This window comes from Pteropus vampyrus, unplaced genomic scaffold (genome assembly GCF_000151845.1).
Source record: "Pteropus vampyrus isolate Shadow unplaced genomic scaffold, Pvam_2.0 Scaffold74, whole genome shotgun sequence".
NCBI classification, from domain to species: Eukaryota; Metazoa; Chordata; class Mammalia; order Chiroptera; family Pteropodidae; genus Pteropus; species Pteropus vampyrus.
This window is the reverse complement of record NW_011888855.1, coordinates 3473557-3497778: the sequence shown is the minus strand read 5'-3', so window position 1 is coordinate 3497778 and position 24222 is coordinate 3473557. Positions and strand designations below refer to the sequence as shown.

The following is a 24222-nucleotide window of genomic DNA, read 5'->3' as shown; positions in this document are numbered from 1 at the left end:
CATTTCTACTATACTTGAACCTCATTTAGGGTGTGTGGGATGTGATTCTTGAAAATGGAAGTTCCAAATAAAATCCCTGCATGTGAGGTCACGTAGCATAGTACCCATGGAGCACTCTTCCATTTTAAATAAATCCCCTAAAATCACAGAATACCCTCAGCTGGGTGTCCTCCAGACACCTTTCAGAAAACCACTGGTTCATCCCTGCAGGCTATAGCAGTGGCTTCCATGGAGCTCTTGGACTCTCTGCTCTTCTAGCAATCCCTAACTGCCTGAGGACGCAGGAAAGGGGAGGGTGGGGCTCGTGGGGCTCGCTGGCCCAGGCTGCACTGTGCGTCAGTGTGAACCCTCAGTTGGGGCCTGCAGTAACATTCGAACCACGGGAAAATGGGGATGTTCTTTCACTTGGATTTTTGCTCAAAACTATCACTGACTTCCCATTTCATGAAGAATAAAATCTGAAGTCTTTGCATGGTCTGGAAGACCACAGACGACCTGACTCTTTACTACCTCTCTGACCTCATTTCCTACCACTGTCCCTCTGTCTCACAGCCACTTTGCCTTGAGGTTCCTCTCACACATACATCTTTGCACTTCCAGAACCCTTGCACACTCCAGGCCCTCTGACTTAAATGCTCTTTGCTAGGTATCTGCGAGCCTTACTCCCTTCAATATCATTTCATCAGAGAAGACTTCCCTGTACATCCCAAATACCACCATTTCTCCTATCTTCCTTTCCTACTTGCTTTTTTCACACAGCAGTTACTATCACCAGCATCATGCACATTTATTCATTCACTAAATACCTCTTCCTCCACTACAGTGAGAGCCATGATGGCAGAAAAACACACCTGTGTCACTCACTGTCACTTCATCAGTACCTGGCTCCATGCAGAGACACCAGCATTGTTATATGCACTACTAATGGTGACTGTACTGACGTGTCTAATTAAAATAACACATTTCAGAGACAAATAAATGATCAGTATAGTGTGGCAAATCATTAAATGGGGGGTTATAAATCAATATTTACTGTTTTTGAGGATACCTTAGAAGTTCATTACCTTGATTGTGGCAGTGGTAACATGAGTGTATACGTATATCCGAACTCACCAGACTGTATATGTTAATTATGGGCAGTGTTTTATATGTCAATTATACCTCCAGGAAGCTGGGGGTTAGGGGGGAGGAAGCCCACCAACACTCCAATGCACAACAATGAGTAGGTGAAGATTCACGGTCCCATAAACAGCTGACAAATCTTTTCATTTTTTTTAAATTAAGTTTTAAATTCACAGCCTTAGCTATATCTAGCAACAGCAACTATAGATAGCATTTATCAATTAAAAAGGTTTAGATTACCATGGCTCAAAAAAATTGGGGCCCTATTATACTATGTATTGTACTGTGCTAAAATGAAAGAGGAAGAAAAAGTATTATTCTTATGCTGCTACACAGAAAAATGCATTCTACGTTCTTCCCAATATTGGGCCGTTCCTTTTTCACACATGGAATGTACAAGAGCAGGGGGTGGTAAAGAATGAGTAGGAGACAAGGCATGCAGCACTTAATCTCAGTAAATACTTTAGAAAACTTTAGAGATGACCAAGCAGCTTTCAAATAAGGCACTCCTGATACTAACAGATCTGCAAGGATGTTTTTGTAGACTGTAAACAGAAATTAGTGCATCCTTTATACGTGTTTTCCTGAGGCCAACAAACAAGCTATTCTTCAACTGTTGTAACCACACTGCCCTGTTAAGCTTTGTGTCATTTTTCTCAGCAAGTCAAAAAAACTAAGAAATCAGATGCCCAATATGTATTATTAAACAATAACACAATACTGACATGTTATATGTGCAAAAAAAAAACAAAAAAAAAACAAAAAACAAAAACCAAGAAACTCAACTTGCTTATCCTTTGATTAGCAGAAAATGTATTTCCAATGTCTTGTATTTATAATTCCAAGGCCATGATATTTAAATTCCTAATCTAGGTCTTTCTGTTTTAGCCACTGGTGAATATATTTATATCACATACTGGAATAGGATACATTATGAATACCAGCAATAAATAAATCAATCTTCGAAAGCAGTAAGACTTCTGGTTTGCATGCAGTCTGGCATATAAGAGCTTAGAAAATGTCACTCTCATCCACACAACAACAAAGAGTTGAACACAGTGAAAACTAACAACTCTGCTTAGATTCTTTCGAGAACTGAGATCACAGAGAGAAACACTGTCCCCAAAACTGGAGAAGCAGATATGGAAAATCACAACTTACCAGAGCGGAAACCCTTGAGTAGAAAGCTCCGGGTTTCCAGGACCAGTGTTAGGAAAACTTCAACCCTAACTGATGAATTGCTGGAGGATCAGTGTAGACAAATTTAAGAGTTAACACTCCACGGGAGCCTAGTCTTATGGTAGACGCCACATTTCTGTGAGTTTCGCCTCCAGGAACCCTACCATGTTCTCAACGTCCAGATCAGAGAATCGCCTTGTGCTTCAGCAAGGAGACAGGAAAGGTAGCCATTTTTAAACAAGCCAAAGTGTTCTATTCTTAACAAAGCCCACCCTCAAGAGAAACTATTTTATTGGAACCTGAATGACTGGGGTTTTACCAGAAACCAGCTGTGGGGAAGAGAAATATCCAGGCCTAGCCTGCACTAGCCTTCCATGTAGGGAAAGGGTAACACCCAACTCCAGCCGCCTCTGGCCTTTGTTGCAACTAAGGTGTTTAAAAAAAAAAAAAAACAAACAAAAAAAAACACAAGCACTTGTGGAGGTCACAGCCCAGGGGCACAAGCTCACTAAGGGACTGAAACAACTCAGCAGTGTACGAAGTTTCCCCCGACCTCACCAGCACATCAACAGGGCTCCTATGTGACAGGGGAATTTAGGAAGTTTCTACAGAAACCCAAAGACAAAAACATGGACACTGAAGGAAATTTTATCCTCTGATACCTACAGCTACAGCAAACAGTATGGCCTAACCCCTCACCAGGTAAACATAAAGCCTCATAATAAAGGCCTATTTACCTTAGTTATAATTTTACCCAGTATTATCACCTGACTTTCAACAAAAAATTGCAAGGCATGCTAAAAGTAATATGGCAATAGGATTCAAGTATTCCATAATCTTTAAAAACTTTTGAAAATGTAATCCTTGGTAATGTCATAGATAATACATAATAAATAATAAATACACAAAATAACAAATGTATAGGTAACTATACATTTACTAAAATGTACATTTTGTGCTTAAGTAAATTAGAACCTTTCCCTTTAAAGTCAAGAGAAGCAAGGATGTTCAACCATCACTGACACTATTCAACATTTTATTAGAGGTCAATGTCATAGGATATCAAGGACAAAAGGTTTATGTATCAGAAAATGGCTTTAAAAAGTCACTATTTGGAGCTTTTAGAAAATATAGTATTCAGTAAGGTGTCTGGATAAAAAAATAGTGTACAACAATTATTAGTTTCCTATATACTGGTAAAATCCAATTAAGAAATGTAATATAAAAACAGAATTTCGTTCAGAATAGTAATAAAAATTGATAAGATATCTGGAACAAATTTAATAAGAAATGTGCAATACTTACATGATAAACTTTTTAAGCTTTACTAAATTACTAGAATATAAAAAGGTCTACAGAAATAAAGACAGGCCATGTTTCTCAATGGGATTACACAGAATTTTAAAGATGTCAACTTTCACTCAATCATACTCTAAAATAATACAATCCTAAAGTTAACACCTATAAAATTACAAATATGCATTATGAACTATCTCAAAGAAAAAAACATGAAGAAAAACATAAAAAGGACCCATATAATAACAATTCAGCTTAAAAAATAAGACATTAGTAATACAGTTGAAAAGATCTACTAAAGAGATTTCTTCCATGAAACAGTACATACACTAAGTAACTGCAGCAATTAGTGTTCTAATTGTGTATGGTAGTGGCGTATGTGTAAAATATGCCAAAAGAAGAATTTCAGAAATGACTCTTAAATAAATGAAAATGTAGTATATAATAAAGATGACATTTCAAATCACTAATAAAAAAGATTGTCTATTTAATAAACTGTCTTTAGATAGCTGATTAGCATGAAAGAGTAGTTAGAACCCTACCTCACACCACACAAATCAATCTTCCATACTCCATGGCTCAAAGAGCTAAATGTAAAAACCAAAATCGTGAAAGCAATAAAAAGGAAGATGGTAGAATAAATAGCACCAGAAAACTGCATCCCTAACCCCAACGACTGCAAGGGAGAAATCTGTCACATGTAACTATTTTGGAACTCTGGAGTCTGTTCAAGGCTTGTACCTTCCAGGGAAGACTTGGAAGTTAATATCAGTTAATATCAGCCCATTTCAGTTCCAAGTATAGTTAGTAGCTACCCATCCACCATCCTTACCTGTACTGCTAGAGCAGCTTGCACACAGGTAGCCTGCGGGAGCCAGAGTGGGCAAAAGGACCCAGTCCTCCAAATATCTCTGCTTCTGACCACAGGGGAGCAGAGTAAGAGGCGCACCTCTCACACTGTTCAGGCCCCTCCCCCTCTGGCTGCAGTGATTTCCAAGGGATTTAAAAAGCCAACACCAATCCTTTTCTTCCCCCCCGACACTTCATTTTTCATTTTTACCCCTTTTGGGAGCCAGAGTTAAAGAGAAGGACATTCAGAAACAATTGCATATACGAGAAAATTAGAAAGTGATGGTGCACGCTCGGGGAAAGGCTTAGAAAAGACCCGAGAAGACCTTAAGATTACACCTCATTTTTCCTTTTATGTTGTTATGAATGTAAACAAAATTATGAAATATAAATTCACTTATTCATCCAGCCAGCTAGCATGTATAGCTACATTCTCCACGGTATTAGATCTGATCCTTTAAATACAAATTAAATATGGTCAGGGTCCCTAAAGAATTAAAAATGTAGCAGAAAAGACTGTATTCACTGTGCAAATTATTCATTGTGCAAGAAGTTCCATGCTATAATAGAAAAATAAACTAGAGAGCTGGTGGGAATACAGACAAGGTATTAGCTCAGTCAGTAGACAGCTGGCAAAAATTTTATAGTGGTGACATTGATCTAAGCATCTTAAAAGAAGAACAGACAACTGGAGGTTGGAGGGCAGGATTTTGGTAGTGGTAATAATACACGCATAGTTTAGAAGACACAAAAAAGTGAGGCATGTACCAAAAAGAAGTTAGCTAAGACCACTTACTATCTACCTAACTTTGGGCAAATAGAATCTATTTCAACCGAAAAATAAGGATAAGGGCTGCTGTGAGGAAAACGAGATGATAAATCAAAAAGGATGTGAGCACGATCTGGCAGCCCCATCTTCTGTCCATGAATTCCCAAGGCTGACGGAGTTGTCTGACCTCGGGTTATCTATGTCCTCGCACTGTCCCTCCAGAAGCCATCTACTTGGTAGAAGAGCACAATTGCTCAGTCCTGTACAATGGTCTAGCACAGTTCTTGACACATAGTATTTACTCAAAAAATATTCATTTTTCTTTTTTTTAAAACCAGATGTTCAGAGTTCCACTGAACTACTCTCTGGGATACCCCTTAGGAATGCCGTCAGCTTGAGAACCAGTGGCACATTCCACAAGCACCCGCCCAATCCGTACGTATATCACTCCATACTTACAGACCGAGGCTGCTCAGCAATACAGCAGTTGAAGCACAACCAGAATTCGCTCATGCTTACAGTCCAAAGTACAAATGAGCACCAAGCAAGTTTCCAAATCTCCACTCGGGAAGCTTCACAAAGCACACCCCTCAATATGATGGATGTCCAATGATGTCAAAATAATAATTGTATTACTTTTCTGCAGTTTTGTTCCTGGAAGTATCTTATATAGTCAATTTAATGTAGAAAAAGTCAGACTGTTTCTTTGCTTGTGATTCTACAGACTCGTTTCTGAACCACCAGGAAGGTATAAAAATTGTTGTCTTGACTCAGGGCCTATGACAGTCTAGAAGAAAAAGGAAAAGAAAAGTTACTTTACTTACCCTTAAGAGTTTTTATTTCTTAAATCTGTGATAACATTAAGAATATTTCCCCAAAAAGTAAACATTGAAAAAAAATCAAGATTTTAATAAACTGATATTCATTCAACAAATTTTAGGTACTTTCTGAGTTATCGGGTATTTAAGAATATAGCAGTGAAAAACAGAAATCCTTCCCTTCACAGAGCATTCTACTTTATGATCATAAAAGTATAAATTATTCTAATACATTTTTTGAAATCACAAATCAGAACACCATGATTACAGTACAAGTCTCTTATTTCAAAAAAAAAAAAAATACCAATCATTTTCATATAGGTCTCTTCAATGGAGTCCAGTTCTCACAGACAACCCAGACAGTAACTGGCACAGCATTCAACTCTTTTTAAATAATCAGGCAGCTATAACTCATCAATAATTAGAAACGAAATTATCACCTTCTCCACTGACATTGGAATCATGCATGAAAGATGAATGGGGGTTGAATCGAGATATTAGATCCCTGCCCGCACCATCACCAGAATGAGTATCAGTCAAAGTACTTTATACCTGATGTGGGCAACCAAGCTGAGTCCATCAGAACCCATGTCAGGCAATTTCTATCTGGAGTTAGACAGACAGACAAGCTGTAGACTTCACAGCTGACCTTAGCCAACCGCATTTCAAACTTCACACAGAAGATGGTTCTGAGATTACAATGCTGACAAGCAGAGATGAGAGAGAGGAGGAAGTCTGGTTCCAGCCACCCCTCAGACCAGTTTGACCTGTGCAAATGACGTTTGGTTTTGTGAGGCAACAGTCTCCCCTCTCTAGCCTAAAGCTACACTGAAGTGGGTTTGTATCACTTGCAGCCTACCACAACCATCGAATGAAGATGTCCAATAGACAGCTGGATACACACCTCCGAAGCCAAGAAGTCTTGGAACCATCAGCAGATTATAACTAAAGCAATGATGCCAAATTCTAGGGAAAGCAGTGTCATAAGAAGCAAAAAGAACTCTTCAGGAATAGCAGCATTTAAAAGATGGGTAGAGAAAGAGAAGTCTACAAAGGAGGTTTGGGTGTAATGTAGTGTCACTGAAGCCTGTTCCAAGAAAAAGTAGTGGGTAACAGTACTAACTGCCACTGACACAGCAAAGACTGAGAACTGTCCATTAGCACATGCTGTGGGCACCTGGTGGCCCTGCAATGGCAGTTTTACTGTAGTATGGGTAGAAACCAGATGAGAGTGGGTGGAGAAGAGAGTTACCGGAGGGAAGCAGTCACCACGTGCAGAAAATGTTTGCAAGAAGACTGGATGTGAAATTTTAAAAGATAGAGTGTTAAGTAGAGTGAAGGAAAAAAAACCATCCTTGAAAAGATCAAAGACCAGAGATGTAGTATTTGTTCAAAGAGATGTTAACATTTTTGCTCCAAGTGATAAAATATAAATCACATTTATAAAATTTTGGAAGACCTCATTCATTCATTCATGAGCTATGCCAATTATAAATCAGTAACAGCTAATATACAAGATCAGAGAATCCTAAGTATTAAGTGAAATAAAATTCCTCCCTTTTGCGTTCCCCAAAGCCATGACTTGAAACATGGTAAGACAGGGTAAGTTTGTATAAATGAAGATCCTCAGTGAAGATAAATGCATACAGGCTCAATGTCACAATTGCGGGTAGTAATAAAGCATGAATCTGGGACCCTGGTTCTATGAAGTCCAGAGGGTAAGTCCTCTAACAAACTACAGGAAAATGTTTTCAGCGTGTGTATGTTCAAAGATGAAGATCAGAAGGATGAAAATTTACACAATCAAAGTCTGGAACCTGAGTTGCTTATTTACAAGCAGGACGAACATTCCACTATCTCACCCAAATTCCGGAACAAGGAAGCGGCAGTCCTGATGTTGGCTTTGTACACTGAAAACTGGGTAAATACTGTGAAAGTTTATAAGCTCAAAAGAACAGTATGTGTCACTTATTTCCTTCTTAGGAAGAACATAAGCACAAAGGGCTAGATTTACAATATAATGAACGTTATTTCAGTGTTGCTATTTAACAAGTTTAATTCCACCCTGAACGACCTTGGTATTAAGAAGTCATTGTGAAATGAAATCTCTTTTAACCAATACTGAGAACAAATATGCTTTTGTCTGAAACTAAAAATTCTTTATGCTCATCATTGCTGCTGGACCACAGACAGATATGGAGCTACTCTGATGTTTTCAAATCCACTGGATTTTGAAATCGGATGTCTTAACATGTATTGTTTGATTATTCCATCATATTTTCTCGTTTACATATAAAGCTAGGTGATTTCCTATTTATAAATTATCTTTCCCAGAAACCACTTTCAAATATTTCTTTTACATGGGGAGGCACTGATTTTTCTCTTTTAAATATATAGTGCTTCTGTTTAACACTTAAAATTAACAGATGGCTTCCAAATTTATAATCCACAATACTTTATCATCCCACATTTTCCTAAATTCAATTTTCCTTCTCAGAGTAAAGCTATTCCTTATTTTGAGAATTTTAAAACATATATTTTCCTACTCCCACTACTATGAAAATGACATTCACAATATTTCCTTTTTTAATGTATAGTGGAAGAATGACTGTTTAAAGTACAATAATTTTGCTTCTGTTTTTGTAGATGAGACAAAGAATATACAGCTTTACTTACATATTTCCACCTAGATAATAGATCTGTTGAAATGTATATTCAAACCAAGGGGATGTATGCAACTCCACGGGTTTTTATTTGTTAATATAAATCTTAAAATGTTGTAAACATGCCCTGGAATGTCATACAATACATTTTCCAACTTCTTGCTTCTCTAAACAAACTTCCTTTTTAGAATTTCTTTTTCAAAACTGCATATACTTAAAACACATTTATATATAAACACCTTTAGAAAAGTATTGAATTCATCACAAAAAATGTCAACACTACCACTAATGACACACTAACAGTTACTTTCATTTCTTGAACTTAAAGTTGCTTAAAACGTGTCCATTTTGAAAACTTCATACTTTTTTAAATCTTAAAATCACAAAAGGAGTGTCACTTTGCAACACCAACATCTGAATTTGTCTTTAAACATAACTCAGCACATTCCACACATAAATAAAGGGTCAAATTGGTCTACAGCACCAGAGAGCTTTTCACAAACTAATAGGTTTTAGACATAAGATTTTGGAAACGCTTGAAGTGAGTTATCAGGCCACTTAGTAACTGGCAGAGCTTCCTTGAAAAGTCACTCTCTTGACTTTTTTAAAAAGAATGGCATGAGTACAAAAGTGTAGTCATAGTATCTCTGGTCAAAAATATTTATCACCATCAGCTTCCCCTTCTCTTTACTTGCACCTAAATCAAATGCTGAACATATTATCGTTATACCTCTGTGAATAGATTTGTTGCCGACAATTTAAGGAATTTAGGTTCTAACATCCTACTTCCAGTTTAATAAAATTGCTATTTAGGCCAACTTCCAAAGAAACAATAATAAAGCCTTAAGTTGAAAAACAAGACAATGAGGCATTATCTTTAGCCAAATTATTATTTTTTTAAAATCTGAAATATTTTTAAACCCAGTTGAGGTATTAAGCATGCTCAGTTTGTGTGAAACAAAATCTAAAGTTGAGACTTTATACTTTGAAATAAAAGATCTCTGGCAGTTGTTAGTACTTCTCTAATTTTTTGAAATGTCAGCTTGGGCATGTGACAAGCTCTATCACCAGTTATAAAATGCAAAGCTGCACTGCCAATGCCACAGGTCTGAAAGTAAAACTAAATTGAATGATAACTATATATATTTTAAAGAGCTATACTGATAGAAGATACTCTTATTTATCAGACTTAAAATAACAAACAGCAGAATGAAGGAGCAAGAATAAGTCATTTGTTAATAGCTGCAAACTTTAGGAAACAACCTAAAAGGTCTATCAAGAAAAAAAAAAATAAAATGAAAAAAGAATTGGGGTATATTAATACAAAAGAATACTATATGGAATGAAAATGAATGGTAGCTTCATGCAACTTTGGATAATTCTGAGGAAAGAAGCAAGACACAAAATGATATCTGTGGAATGATTTAATTTATATGAATTTCAAAAACAAGTGAAACTATTTTGTTTAGAGATACATACATAGGTAAAGCAAGGAAATTACTATAATAAAAGTCAAAGTGGCTACCGCTAGGGCTGCAGGCAGGGACTGAGTACAGGGAGATGGAATTCTCACGGTATTTCACCTCTTGGCCTGGGTAGTAGTTACAGGGGTACTTGACTTTTAATTATTTATTAATAATACACTTATGGTCTATGCAATTTTCTATATATTTTTAAGTAAATTTAAGTGAAATCTGAATTTAAGTGAAATTTAAATGAAATACTATAAGTAACAGAAGCAAACACTAACAATTTCCAGTGGATCGCAGTAGAGTAATGAAGATCAGGGATAGAAACAAAACAAAAGAATCAAGTAAAAGTGAACATCCTTGTTGAAGAGGGTTGAGGTCTGAAGTTCTATCAGATGCCAAAGAGGTTTCTGCCAGAAATGCAAAAATGATTAACCAACAACCAAGTCTGAGTTACCAGTAAAGCTTATTCATAGCTGTACCAGCACTTAATCTGTCCCAGTCTCGTCAATATGGTTCTTTGATACTGATTTGCACAAGATCCTTTTGAAAAAAATAACCCTTATGAGAGTTTTCAAACTATGCCTTTATCACAGATCTACTTTTCTATGCCTAATGAAAATTCAAACACAGCATTGTTCCCTGAACTCAGTTATAAAAGGCACAGATTGGGGTACATGTAACTATTGAAATAAAATGGGTAATTTTTTTCTTCAATGTGAGATGACCGATAATAGGTTAGTCTTTCTCATAGGTTCATGTAAATGTGATCACACAGTATGTACTTTTTAAATATCTGGCTTCTTTCATTCAGCATGTTTTTGAGATTTATCCATGTTGCCTATATTAGTTAATTCATTTTCTAAGTAGATTTCCATTGCATAGATGCAGTACAATTTATTTAACCATTCATCTGTTGATGGGTATTTACTGTTTTGCCAGCTTTTTGGCTACCAGAATAAAGCTACTATGAATTTATGCACAAGTGTTTCTATGAATAGAAGTTTTTATTTCTCCTGAGAAAATATTTAGGAACAAAATTGCTAGGTCATATTGTAAGTATAATTTTAATTTAAAGAGAAACTGTTTACCACTTTCCCACACCAGTTGTATCACTTTGTGTGCTAACAATGTTTGAGAGTTTCAGTTGTTCCACTTGCTACTCATACTTTGACTTGACAGTCTTTTTAATTTTAGTCATTCTAGTGGGATGCTTTGGTTTTAATCGCACTTTCCTGATAACTAATGACATTTTGTCTTTTCATATGCTGTTGACCATTCATATATCTTGCTTGGTTAGGTATATTCAGATCTCTTGCCCATTTTTTAATTTAGTTGTTTTTTTCAGCTGTGTTCTTTAATACGTCCTTTGTCCAATATATGTATTGTGAATGTTTTTTCCTGGTCTTTGTTTTCTTTTTTAACAGCATCTTTCAAGAATTTGGGTTTTTTAATTTGATGAAGTCTAGTTTAACAATTTTATCTTTTATGATTAGTGCCCATGTTGTAGAAATTTTTGCAGATAGCTCCAAAATGTAAAGATTTTCTATTTCTTCTTATAGAACTTTTAATTTTTACTTTTAGATCTATAACCCATTTCTAGTTATTTTAATATTTTTGGTGATATAAGGTAAAGGTTACCTAATTGACACAAATATCTTGTCATCCCGGCTAACTTGCTGAAGGATATCCTTTGCCTATTGGATTGATTTGGCACTTTATTGAAAATCTAGGTCCATTTCTGGGCTGTTATATTATATAGATCTATTTGTTGACCCTATCCCTACGCCAGTATCATACTGTCTTGAATGCTAGTTTTTATACTAAAACTTAAAGTCAGGTAATGTTGTTTTCCAAATTATTCTTCAAGATTGTCTGGAATTCTCTGGGTCCTTTATATTTCCATATACATTTTAGACTCATTCTACCAATTTCTACTCCCCCCACCCTCTGCCAAAAAAAAAAAGTCTCCTGCAATTCTGACTGGGATCACATTTATTCTAACAATTATTTGGAGAATTACATTTTAACGATAGTGAGTGTTCTAATCCATTAACATGGCATATCTAATATTTTGTAGTTTTCAGTGTACAGGTTTTGCATGTATTCTGCTGCATCATTTTTTTAAACTTTGTTTATAGCTTTCATATAGAAGCCTTAAAGTCTTATGTAGTTAAATGTCAATTTTCATATTGGATTAGGGGTTTATCTTATTTAAGAAGGCTTTCCCTAACTCAAGATTATAAACGTATCATCCCATATAGTTTCATTTAGGTTTACTTTTATAAACTGACCTGGACATTAATAGTTTCTGTGGGCAGTTAGGAAACGTCTTCACAGACTACTCAAGGTTTTTCTTTCTGATATCTTCCTTTTATTTCTTAATTAAAACTCAAATACTTAACACAAAACATGTACATATCATTATGATAAGGGATGTTAGAGAGATTATACTGCCTCAGACCTGAAAGAGTCTGCAATACAAGCAAAGAGGAAAAGTAACATCTATGAAAACTACTCTCCATTCTCTACTACCCACATTTCCTCTCTTCCATGGATGAGACTGACTGCCATGTTCACCTTTCCATCTCTTTAAAATCTTCCTCCTTTTCCTTTCCTGCTACTTTCCTTGTGTTTCTCTCCCTTTTTCTTTCCCCCTTTTCCATGTCTTGATCTGCTCTCCTTAACCTTTCTTTAGCTCCCTAGAGTTAGTAATCACGATTATAAGACACGTGGTAGGTTTTCAATGTATTAATTGATGGACTGAAATTTATATTACCACTAAACTTTTATCCCAAGTCTATATAGGTAGACATTTATATCTATCTGCTAATGAACATCTCATGTGGTCTCCCAGTTACCTTGAACACAGCATTTGTAAAACTGAATTCACTGTCTTTTCTCCGATGTTTCTGTTTCTTTTCTTGGTGGGTGGCACCACCATACACTGTTTACCAAGAAATACATACTCAAATTCTATCCTACTACCTGCAGTTCTCTGAATAAAATCATTCTGTAAAATGCTTTCTCACATTTAAACAAATATTTAAAAATGTTATTCAAAATAATACAAGTACACAGATTTTTAAAAAATCAATGAGTAATAAAAACTATTAAAAATGGCAAATCTCTGACCCATCCCTCGCCATCTGTTACTGGTAGCCATTTTTAACCTACCAAGATGTTTCTTCTGATACTTATTACAAAAAAATGCCTATACTACTTCTTTTTTCTCTTTTAATTAGCCCACGTATTGGGGTAACATTGGATTTTATATAAGTTTCAGGTGTACGAGTTTGTAATACAGCATCTGTGTATTTATTATGTGCTCACCACCTGTAGTCTAGTCTTTTTCCATCACCTAATATTTGACCCCCCTTTACGCTCTTCCTTCTCCCCCCACCCTCTTTCTCCTGTGGTAACCAATCTGTTGTCTGTATCTAGGAATTTGGGTTTTTTGTTCGTCCACTGCTTTTTTGTTTTATATCCCACGAGTGAAATCATACAGTTCTTGTACTTTTCCATCTGACTTATTTCACTTAGCACGATACTCTCAAGACCCATCCATGTTGTCACAAATGGCAGTATTTCATCTTTTTATGGCTGAGTAGAATGCCACTGTGCCACATCTCTTTTATCCAAACATCCACTGAAGGACACGTGGGTTGTTTCCAAGTTTTGGCTACTGTAAATAATTTTTATTGCTATTTCTTAAGTTATCAACTTTTAGAAAATTTAAACTGACTTCCTGTCTCTATGTCAACATTACCTCCTGTCATCATCGTCAACATAGCTAGATAATTATGATTTTTGGTTGAATCAATATTCAATGTTTATATTATGCTGTCACTGCTGAAACAAGTAACATACCAGAATTAGCTATCCTTTCTTGAATATTCTTTTGTTTTCCCTGGGGTTAATAACTGCTGAGCTTTTTTATTTGCTTAGTTTTTCTATGTACCTACATCAGTACTGTAAAACACTTTAATTAGATCTGTGAAAGACCTGTGATTTCCAAACACCTGAACATATGTATGGATGTACTGATTTAAATTATCTTTTGGTTTCTTCACAGAACTGTCCAGCCTGACTAGCTGCTCCCTACGCATGTTCCCTCAGTTCCTTTCCTAGGGTGATGTTGTTTCTCAGAATTATGGCTTCCTTCTTTTTTCATCATCCTTAGCTTATTTTGTAAAATTATGTACTCCAGTAGCTTAAGAAAAGGTACACAGAAAGAAAAAATTTTAAATCCTTGCATTTGATGTCTAATTGATCATTTTGTTAAATATGGAATACCAAGTTAAAGATCTTTCCCTCAGGATTTTAAAGGCATTGTTTCACGGTCTAGTACCGTCCAGAGTTGCTACTGAAAAGCCTGGTGACATTCTAACTTTCTGTCCTTTGTAGGTGATGAATTTCTCATTTCTCTGAAAGGCTTAAAGATTTCCTCTTCACTCTTAGAAATCTCAAATTTCACAAGATGTAACTTAGTTCAGTCTTTTTTCATACATTTCGCTGGGGAATGAATGAGCTCTTTCAAACTGGAGAATAGAGTCCTCCAGTTCAGAAAAATATTAGTACATATATCAGTGTTGTTGTGAGAATTAAACAAGATACTTATACTTAGCACATATAAATGTGCAAGGATGTTGGATTTATTAATATTTATCCACATGTACCAATTTGCTCACCATTGTTTGTTGCCTCTTCATCCTTTCAAGTTCAACACCCTTCTTTAAAGTACATACTTCGAGTTTTTTCAATACACAATTTTTAATAGTCATCTGCAGGAAGTGTCTCAGATGTTTCTCTAAAATTGTGATTTTATTTTAATTTTGAAACAACTTACTTATAGAAGAGTTGCTAAAACAGAGCAGAAATCTCCGTGTATCCTTCACTCAAATACACCAACTACTAACACAATGTCTATATTTTGCCCTTATTCTTGCGTGACAGTTTAGCTAAGTACCGAACTCCTGGTTGACAGTGCTATTCCTCCAGTTCTTTGCAGACAGCATTCTGACCTCTACTGCTACTGATGAGAAGTCAACTGTCAATCTAATTTCTGGTCCTTTGAATGTAAACTTTTATTCTCTATGGATGCTTTGAAGACTATCTTTGAATTTCGCTCCAATTTCAAAGAATCTCCAGTTTCAGATTCATTTCTACTTATTTAGGATTCTTTCATCTGTTTCTATTTGCTATTTAACTTTTGCTATTAGTATTTCCCCCAAACTACTGACTTTTATTTCAATAATCGCGATTTTCATTTTAATAAACTCTATTTGATTCTTTTGCAAATTCACCTTAGTTTCCTAAGTCTTTCAGGTAGACACTTTAAATACGTTTACTTTGTAGTATTTTCTTTTATTGCTCTGCTACATCAATTCTTAGTGTTCTAATTAGCTTTATCTGCTCTCTCTCATGTTGAACTGTTTCCTTGTAATTATCTTATTATGACTTCATCTTGATTGGGAGGCTGTTTCTCCTGTGCAAGTCCAGTGCTCCCTGGCTGGGAAAGAATCCCCCAAGAGAGTCTGCATTTGCTAGTGCTCAGATATCCATGAGATAAAATTCACAAATTCAAGTATAAGTTTTAATTTAATTCTTTGGCTTAGATTCTCACACCATATGGATGATACACATTCATACTGCACACCAGTGTGTAGGTGCAAGCCTGCAAAGACAGTAAAGTGTGGGTTTTAGAACACAGACTCTTAAATGAGATAGCCTAAGTTCGAATCCTGAATTCCTCCACTCACTCACTAGCTGTTAAGATGTTGGACAAGTTCCTTAACCTCTTTGTGTCTCCATTTACTGTTGCATAAATAGTTTATAATTGCACCTACCAACTTAAATTGATTAGAATAGTGCTTGGCACACAAGCTTAAATAAATAAATGTTGTTGTTGTTACTTTGTTACTATGATCATCATCATCATCATTATATCATATTTTTTTCTCTCCACACAGAGAACTAGGCAGGGACAAGCTTCTTTGGTGCTTACCTGGGCAGGTAGACAAAGATTTTTATAGTCAGTCTCCCTTTCCTAAATAGAGTAGCACACATACAAAAATACATGAGTCTGTTTATTACAATTTATGTTTAAAAGAGAAAGTGAAATAGTAGCATTAAGGTAAAGAAAAAAACTTAAGCTGATGGCACTGACTTCCTGACAGTAATGGCCTATTTTCTTCAAAAGCAAATTTAAATGCACAGTTTACAAGTCTACGGCATACACTAAGATTAACAATAGAGAAGATTTTTGGCAGATAGTTAAGTAATTCTAACTTAGTTCAGCTATCAATTATTAATTGTAAAAAAAAATACACTCATATAATAAATTGTATTCAGTCAGATTTTCTTAGTCTAGAAGGCCTTGGAGATCAAAGAATCAAACTTTTTAGAAGAGAATGCTTGCTCAATATCTAGTTACAGACTGAACTGGCTGCCAACTCTGTTTTGGAAAAGAAAGGATGAGAGGAGGTAATTAAAAGGCTTAAACAATGAAAAGTATGTGTAATTCGTGCTGCTTACTCTGGATCAGAATCCCCTATCAATCCCTTGGGGATGTGAAAGTCAACCGAAGGCAAACTGCAGTCAATTACCTGGGTGTGGAACCAGGCAAGGTGGAGACCAGACATTGATACTGTGTTTCAGATTCATCACCAGAGAGGAAAAAGATCTCTGTGATTTACATTCGATTCCTATCTACCTACTTTGTGAGAATTGCCTTGGTATTTTACTCAAATAAACAAGGTATTTTCAGCACTCACTGATTTTTTTGGCTGGGAGAAACTTTTCAAGATTAAATTGCCAATATAACAGAATTATGTTATATTCTTCAAAGAGCTCTCTTAGTTGTTTTAAATTTCTCTAACCCCAACAATGCCACAAAAATGAATAACAAATTGTGTTATCAAAGTACCTAACATCATACCTGGAAGTAAGAGATGACGTATGTCATTGGGTCATCAAGTTTTCTCTCAAAACATCAAACACGATCGGCAATGTCCACCAACTGACACAAAATGTCCTCTAAGTTTAAAATGGCTGAAAGATTTTCTTGTGAAAGAGACTAATATCTAGAGAAAAAACTTCTCTAAGAATTACGTACATAGATAATATCTTTTAAGTTCCAGATGGAAGTGATGAGCACAAACAAAAAAACATATTTTACTTATGTATTTCTCACCATTAGTAAGTTAAATAATAACAATACCTGTGACAAATGCATGCCCATTGCTAAAGACTAAGCAAGCTATACAATTTATGTATAGCTTTGGAGCTCTCAGTGGAACTTATAAATTATTTTTTTCAACAGTTCTTAGGTCTCCATATAGTTGAATCAAAGGCTAAATAGGTTTTCCTACTCTTAGGGTATACAGTGAGGAGAAAAAGACTAAGAAAAAAAAAGCTCTTTATAAAGTTATTTGGGGGTAGAATTAGAAGTGGGGAAAATCTTTTGAAATCTTTTGGAAAGATTTCAACAAAATTTTTAAAAAATTGAACTTGGAATTTATGTGAAATGATAAAGTTCTGTTCTGCATTGTAGACCAACATGGATTATCCAGATGATATGAAAAAGCGTTTAAAGGTCTTGAAAGCACTAGTAGACTTGACTGTGAATCAGTTAGGATGGCAACAGGGCTGTGACAACTGTTAAAATGTTAAAAATATATTAATGTGGGATTCGAGTCAGTGGTTAAAAGCTATTGCCCTTTTTGCTTAGAGAAAATAAGGAAAAATATCTCTATCACCTTTTATCTTCCAGCTCTAAAATGAAATTTAATATAGTCCTATAAATAGTGTTAGATGTTTACATGTAAACATAAAAATAGGAATATTGTTTTAAAATAGGTTATCTCATAGTATGATAATCTCAAAGAGAATAGTCCAATAAGTTCAATTTTGGGACAACACAAACACACAAACAATATATAAATATAAACACCTGTAGTGTCATATTATCAACTGAAAGAGTCATTGTTACATTAAAATTAAACAGTGAAGAAATAAAAAGGACACACACATTTAGCTTATTTCTTTTCTTAAATTATATCATGTAATCGACAACCCTCTCTGATACCACCTCTCAACTGGATAACAGAAACAAACTTCAGTATATATTATGAATGCAAGATTTCACCACACATGTATGTACACAGCAGATATTGTAATTACAATGTACCAGGCCCTGGGAATATGACAAGTGATCAGTGATTCAAATAGAATCGAATATGTAAAAATGTATTACTAAGTTAAATATACATATGTAGTATGCACCAAACTAAAGGGTCACCTTCTACTTCATCTGTCTACTGAAGAGATAATTCGCTTTTGGGTTCCATTCAGTCAAGTCTCAGGACTGACAAGGAGAGCTAGGCATCCAAGTGGGCCATAGTTTGAAGAACATTCATTAGGTACTGAAGAGGAAATATTATTTGCACAGGCTTCAGGCTCTGATGGAGGCAGATAAGACAAAAACTTCAATTAGATGGATGATAACTGAAGCTTAAGTGTCAGTGAGAAAGCTAATCTTCATTTAAAGGGAAAAATGAATCACCAGAATGTCTGCATATGTGGCAATAAAAGCTAATATATTACAACTGAACATAAAGGAATTCAACAGAAGTTAACACTTTTGTGCCATATCATACATTGGGTTTTCAATTATTCTTTTTTACAGAGAAGAATACAGTGACAAGACTCTCCTATTTGGACATGCTGCTGGAATGGTTCTTCCCACAATTAGGCCAGTCTCCACAACTAGATTCCCAGCAGGATGGGGCACTGCCTCACTTTCAACCACACAGCCAGAGGTTCTATGATGAATACCCGTCACAGTGCTAGATAGGGCGTTGTGTTCAAAACTGCCACTATGAGAGCAGCCACTCAAATCCCCAACTTTCATACCACACTATATCACTATATCTCTGAGAGATACGTAACAAGAAAACTAGAGTTGAAAAGAAACCACCTACCTACACCCTAAAGAACCGAAAGCATTCAACCTGGCTGTAGTTCGATCATCAGCTATGTGCTCCAAAAGGTCTAGATGAACTGGACCACGGGACTGTCACGTGTTGTGACACAGGAGGTGCCGACTGAGCACTTCAGAAATAACTATGGTTGCTTCTTCATGAACTGTACTAACTTGTCCAATCTAGTATAGGTGTGACTACTTGTTCGTGTATAACATAGGTTGTACTTAATAATACATTTTTTAAGCGTTCAAACCTTTATGAACTGTCTTGTAAAGTCGGAATCCTGAATGATGTTGGGGGGAATTTTTTTTAATGCAATTTAAAACAGGATCTTCATTTCCATATTCAAAGAAAAGCTTGTAATAACAGAAAGCTTTGATAATAATGTTATGGTGATTTCACAAACAGAAAATACTGATCATTTAACAAAGGACAAGGACTACTTCTGATCCATAAACTTAAACAAATCATAGTGGATCAAATGAGAAATTGAATATCCTTGGACTCTCTATTTTTGAGTGCTTTATATGTTAAAAAAATCAGTGATAGAAAATTTCCATAGATTACAAAAAAAAGGTCAACTAAATCGTAAACCCCTGATATGGGGGGAAAATCATTTTCGTGCTAGTCACACATTACACTATGTGCTTTCACAAACACTAACTCATTTAATTTTTACAAGCCTAAGAGGTATCGCCCTTACTTTGGAAATGACGGAAACCACAGTTTAGACATATTAAGTAATTAAAGACCATTTTCTCTACATTTTTAAAGTCTAGTTTAATGCTACCTTAAATTATTTATGACATATTGATTTCTGTAAATTCCATCGAGACAGACTCCAAATTATTATCTCTCTTAACACTGATTTGTCCCAGTATTTGCAAAAAAACCACATAATGAATAATGAATTAAAATATATATAGTACTACAGAACACAAGGAACTTGACACTGAAAGACCTGTGTCCGAAATCAGATTCTACCACTTACTAGCTAAGTGGCCTATAGCCTATAACCTCTAGGAAGAGAAATTTTCTCTTATGAGGATTACGCCAACTTCGCAGTGTTACTGTAAGGCAGGGTCAGTTTCTGTACCTCTGACCTACTGACTTTTTGGGCCAGGACATTCTTCTTGGCGGCAGGGCAGGGGGTGCTGTCTTGTTCACTGTAGGATATTTAGCAGCAAACCCCGGTCCCTATCTAGTAAATGACAGTAGTGCCCCTCCCCACCAGTAGTGACAACTAAAAGGTCTCCAGTCACTTCTCAAATGCCTCATGTGGAGCAGTTCGCCCTGGCTAAGAACCAACACTGAAGGGAAAAGTATTATTAAAATGAACTGAAAAAGAAATATGGTTTCCCTTTATTTCAGAGAATCCCCTGTAGATGAAAGAAAATAAAGATTCTCTGATACCTCTAATGAAAAAGCCTCTAATGACATTTTACTAAAAGCGACAATCAACAACACAAAATTCTAATAACCTTATGTGGTTTATTAAATAAAGATGGCCACAAATTCTTGATTATTCCTCCAAATGAGAAACAAGAGACAAATTCCTACACTGAATTCAGATGACTTTAGTGACTCCCTTGACCAAAAGAATGTGGCTGAAGTTATGTCTTGGAACTGGTGACGCCATCAGAAGCCTTGTACCTCATGCTCAGAAGTCCGACTAAGCCAAGACTGCCATTCCAGAATGACCACAAGCGTAGGCATGCAGGCTGGGTCTTCTCGGCCAGAGCTCCAGACCTATGAATGATGCTGCCTGGGACCCTCCAGGCCAACCTCCCTGCTGAGTACTATCCAATGACCTTTATTGGTGCCACGTGTAAGAGAACTGTCAAGACCTGCTCAAATTCCTGACCCTCAAAATTGAGAAATATAACAAAACAGGAGTTGTTTTAAGCTACTAAGGTTTGGTAGTTTGTTTTCATACACTTTGGATATATTTTATATGAATATACTTTTCAATTAAAGATTTCATGTGTTTTAAAAGAAATCTTTGTATAAAAGATTTTGTAGAAATCTTTGTATAACTATATTGGCTCAAATGAAGTCATCCGATTCCTAGCAAGATGAAAAACTATCACAGGTTTCTGGTCCTTTCTTCCAAAAAAAAGCCTGGGGTGGGGGGTGTAAATCTGAATTCCAGGAACAATAACAGCAGGAGCAACTAAAAGAAACAAACAAAACTGATGAGGATAAAGGAAACTGTACTGAACTTGTCTGAGAAGAAACTGGTGACCTGCAGCCAAGAGCAAAGGGCAGCAGAGGAAGAGTTAAAAGACAGATTAGCTAAAAGCTTTTTAGATTCTACCCTTGCCTCTTCCTTCATTGCCTTTTCACCACAGAAATTAGCAGAACAGCCTAGACATCATCAGTAGGACAAAAATCAGGACACAAAAGCCCTGGGGAGGATGCTCAGGAGAACAGGTAGAGGGACTAGCTGCCTGTTGGCATTCGCTCTTCCCAGCCCTTCCCCCTGCAAAAAAACCCCTAGAGTTGATAGTGAATTACAAGCTAAGAACCTACCTCTTAGATAAGTATTACTAATTTCTAAAAGTTTTTAAAAGACAAACCCTGAGCAGAAATCACCTGATGTAGTAGCAGCCAACAGAAGAACTCAACAGCAACTCAGCAGTGCAAGGTGACTATTGACCTGAGACTCAATCAAACCCTTCCTCTCCTTAAACTCACCTGGGTTGACACAAATTAGGATCTGACTGTTGGCCATTCCCTTAGATTATTAAATTAAGGGACAATACCCACTCACCAGGGATCATTAGCTTACTAGCCAAAATAAAGAGATATCTGGAGCATAAAACTACTATAAAAGAAAGAGAAGACACTAAACAATCTACACCGTCTGAGGCAGAATTCCTGGGTTGGACTAAACAAGAATGTACACCTAGGGACCAAGGAGAGAGATCAGGACTATGAAGCCACAACAAGAAACCATGAGAATGAATCAGTGAAAATACTGAATATGAAAAATAGACATCTAGATAACAGGAGTTCCAAAAGGAGGGAAAGAAAGAAACATTTCAAAAACAATAATAATTCTCCAGAATTAAAGACAGAAGTCAAGATTTAAGGGTTCAAAGAGCCAAATAAGAATAAAACTCATTCTAGAAAAATTAATACTGTGTAAATTGGTAATACTTTTAGAAAGTGTTCAAAATTTTCACAGATTATGTATTACTACCACTTTGAGAAATAGAGAATTAATCTTGAGTAACCCAGAGGAAAGTAAAATATCTACACGCACAAAAATATTTTACTGCAATACTTACAGTAGGAGGGAAAACCCACAGCCATAACCCAAATGGCTAATAATCAGGTAAAAGATGAAACGGCCATTGTCAGTATTGAAAAAAGAAGATATGTTCAACAAATCTTATTATTTAAGGGCATCTGAAGAGTCCAATAACCACGAGAAATTTACATTAAAACTACAATGAGCATTTAATTTTTAAAGTTATTAAAATTTAAAACTTTTATAAATCTGACTAACTTGGTACCTTTACCTGGTTTTGAAAATGTCTAGACTTCACCAAGAATGGGCCAACAATAATCACATTTTAGATATAATTCAAAGATATATTAGCTTCCATAGTATTTACAGTATTTTTATACTAAAGGAGAATATAATGGAGCCACTCTTATTGAGTGAGCTGCTTATGACTGCTCTTAGACTTTTTAAATAATAAAATATGGTACGGAAAATTTCAACATTCATTCTGCCAAAGTAAGTACTGGTCTAATTTCTACTAAGCGCTTTACATTTTTATCAGTTTCATTAGCTCAGCTCCACATGAGACGGCTGCCTGCCTTGATTTCTGGAATGCTGCCCCAATTCTTCTCTCCCAGGCCTTGTTGCCAGGGTTGCAGCTGCACAACCAATTCTTATTAAAATGTAAGTCTTTGAAATAAAGGTCTATGGAAAGGGGTATAAAGGATTTCATTATCTTTCCTCCAGACTCACAGCGAGGATTCAAGCCCTGCCCTTCCCAAGCCACACTGCCACTTGCGCCCTTTTCCACTTAATGGTTTACCTTGGGAATCAGACAATATCAGTAACTTTAAAAACTGCTTCCCTTGATTTTTAAAGGCCGTATTTTATCATATGGGTGTAACTAGTTTCTAAGAGATGGGAAGTTGAGTTGTTTCTAATCTTTTACGACTACAAACATGCTGCAAAGAATAATTTTATATATTCATATATGTGGAATATGATGAAGTGAACCCAAACCCACAGGATTTATCTATATAGGATAAATTACAAAAAATGAAACTGATGATCAAAGAGTTTATACTTTAAATTTTGGGTAGGCATTTTAAATTTCGACAGGTATTTTCCAAATTTCCTTCTAAGATAACATACCAACCGAAAGGAATGAGCTCAAAGTCCCGGTAAGTGACAAGGGCCCATTCTAACAATGGCATCAGTCTTGGCAGGCACATCCTATCCCTTGCCTCTTATCAGTCTCAATTTCTCTGCCCAGAAATTCACTCTTATTCTATAGTTTTTTACCTAAATAGCTTTACTCATATCAGCATCACAATCATGATTTTTAACCAAATTACCTCAGCTGGCCTAAGACAGTAATTGTTTCCTTTTGGGTGAGTATATCTCTAACTCTGGGAAAATAAAGAAATCAACATAGAAATGATGAAGTGAACCAGAACCTACAGTATTAATATTGTTGTGCTATTAAATATACTTGTAGTAACTTATGGTATTTTATGCTCTACTTATTAAAGTATCTGAAAGACAAGAAAATTTGATATGCTAAATTTTTAAGTTTAATTTATTGGACCTTTAAGGATTATTTAAGTTTTAGGAAGATTTATTTGCTTTACTAGTAAGCCTGCCTTGTTAGCTGCTTGAAATATTTGAGGAAATCAGAGAAATGTAACTACAACTTAGAATGTCTAAGAATGTAAATAATTAGGCATGAAAGTGTTGAGGGTCCGTATTTAACAAATAACATTTACTCTTTTGTATCTGGCATTAAAACCCAATGACAATATAGACAGCACTAAACTTACTAATTAGTGAGTTTTTTG

General features: G+C 35.7%; 1 protein-coding gene across 4 annotated transcripts in view; it reads right to left on the bottom strand.

Moving 5' to 3' along the window:
- CDC42SE2 (CDC42 small effector 2) overlaps nt 1-24222 on the bottom strand; it is a 102844-nt gene that overhangs the window by 29517 nt on the left and 49105 nt on the right. For all 4 annotated transcript variants that reach the window (XM_023531896.1, XM_011362255.2, XM_011362258.2 and 1 more), the window contains one exon: nt 5675-6002. In XM_023531896.1, the coding sequence (XP_023387664.1) occupies nt 5675-5728 (54 nt within the window). In that variant the 5' untranslated portion in view covers nt 5729-6002. The remainder of the gene's footprint in view (nt 1-5674; nt 6003-24222) is intronic.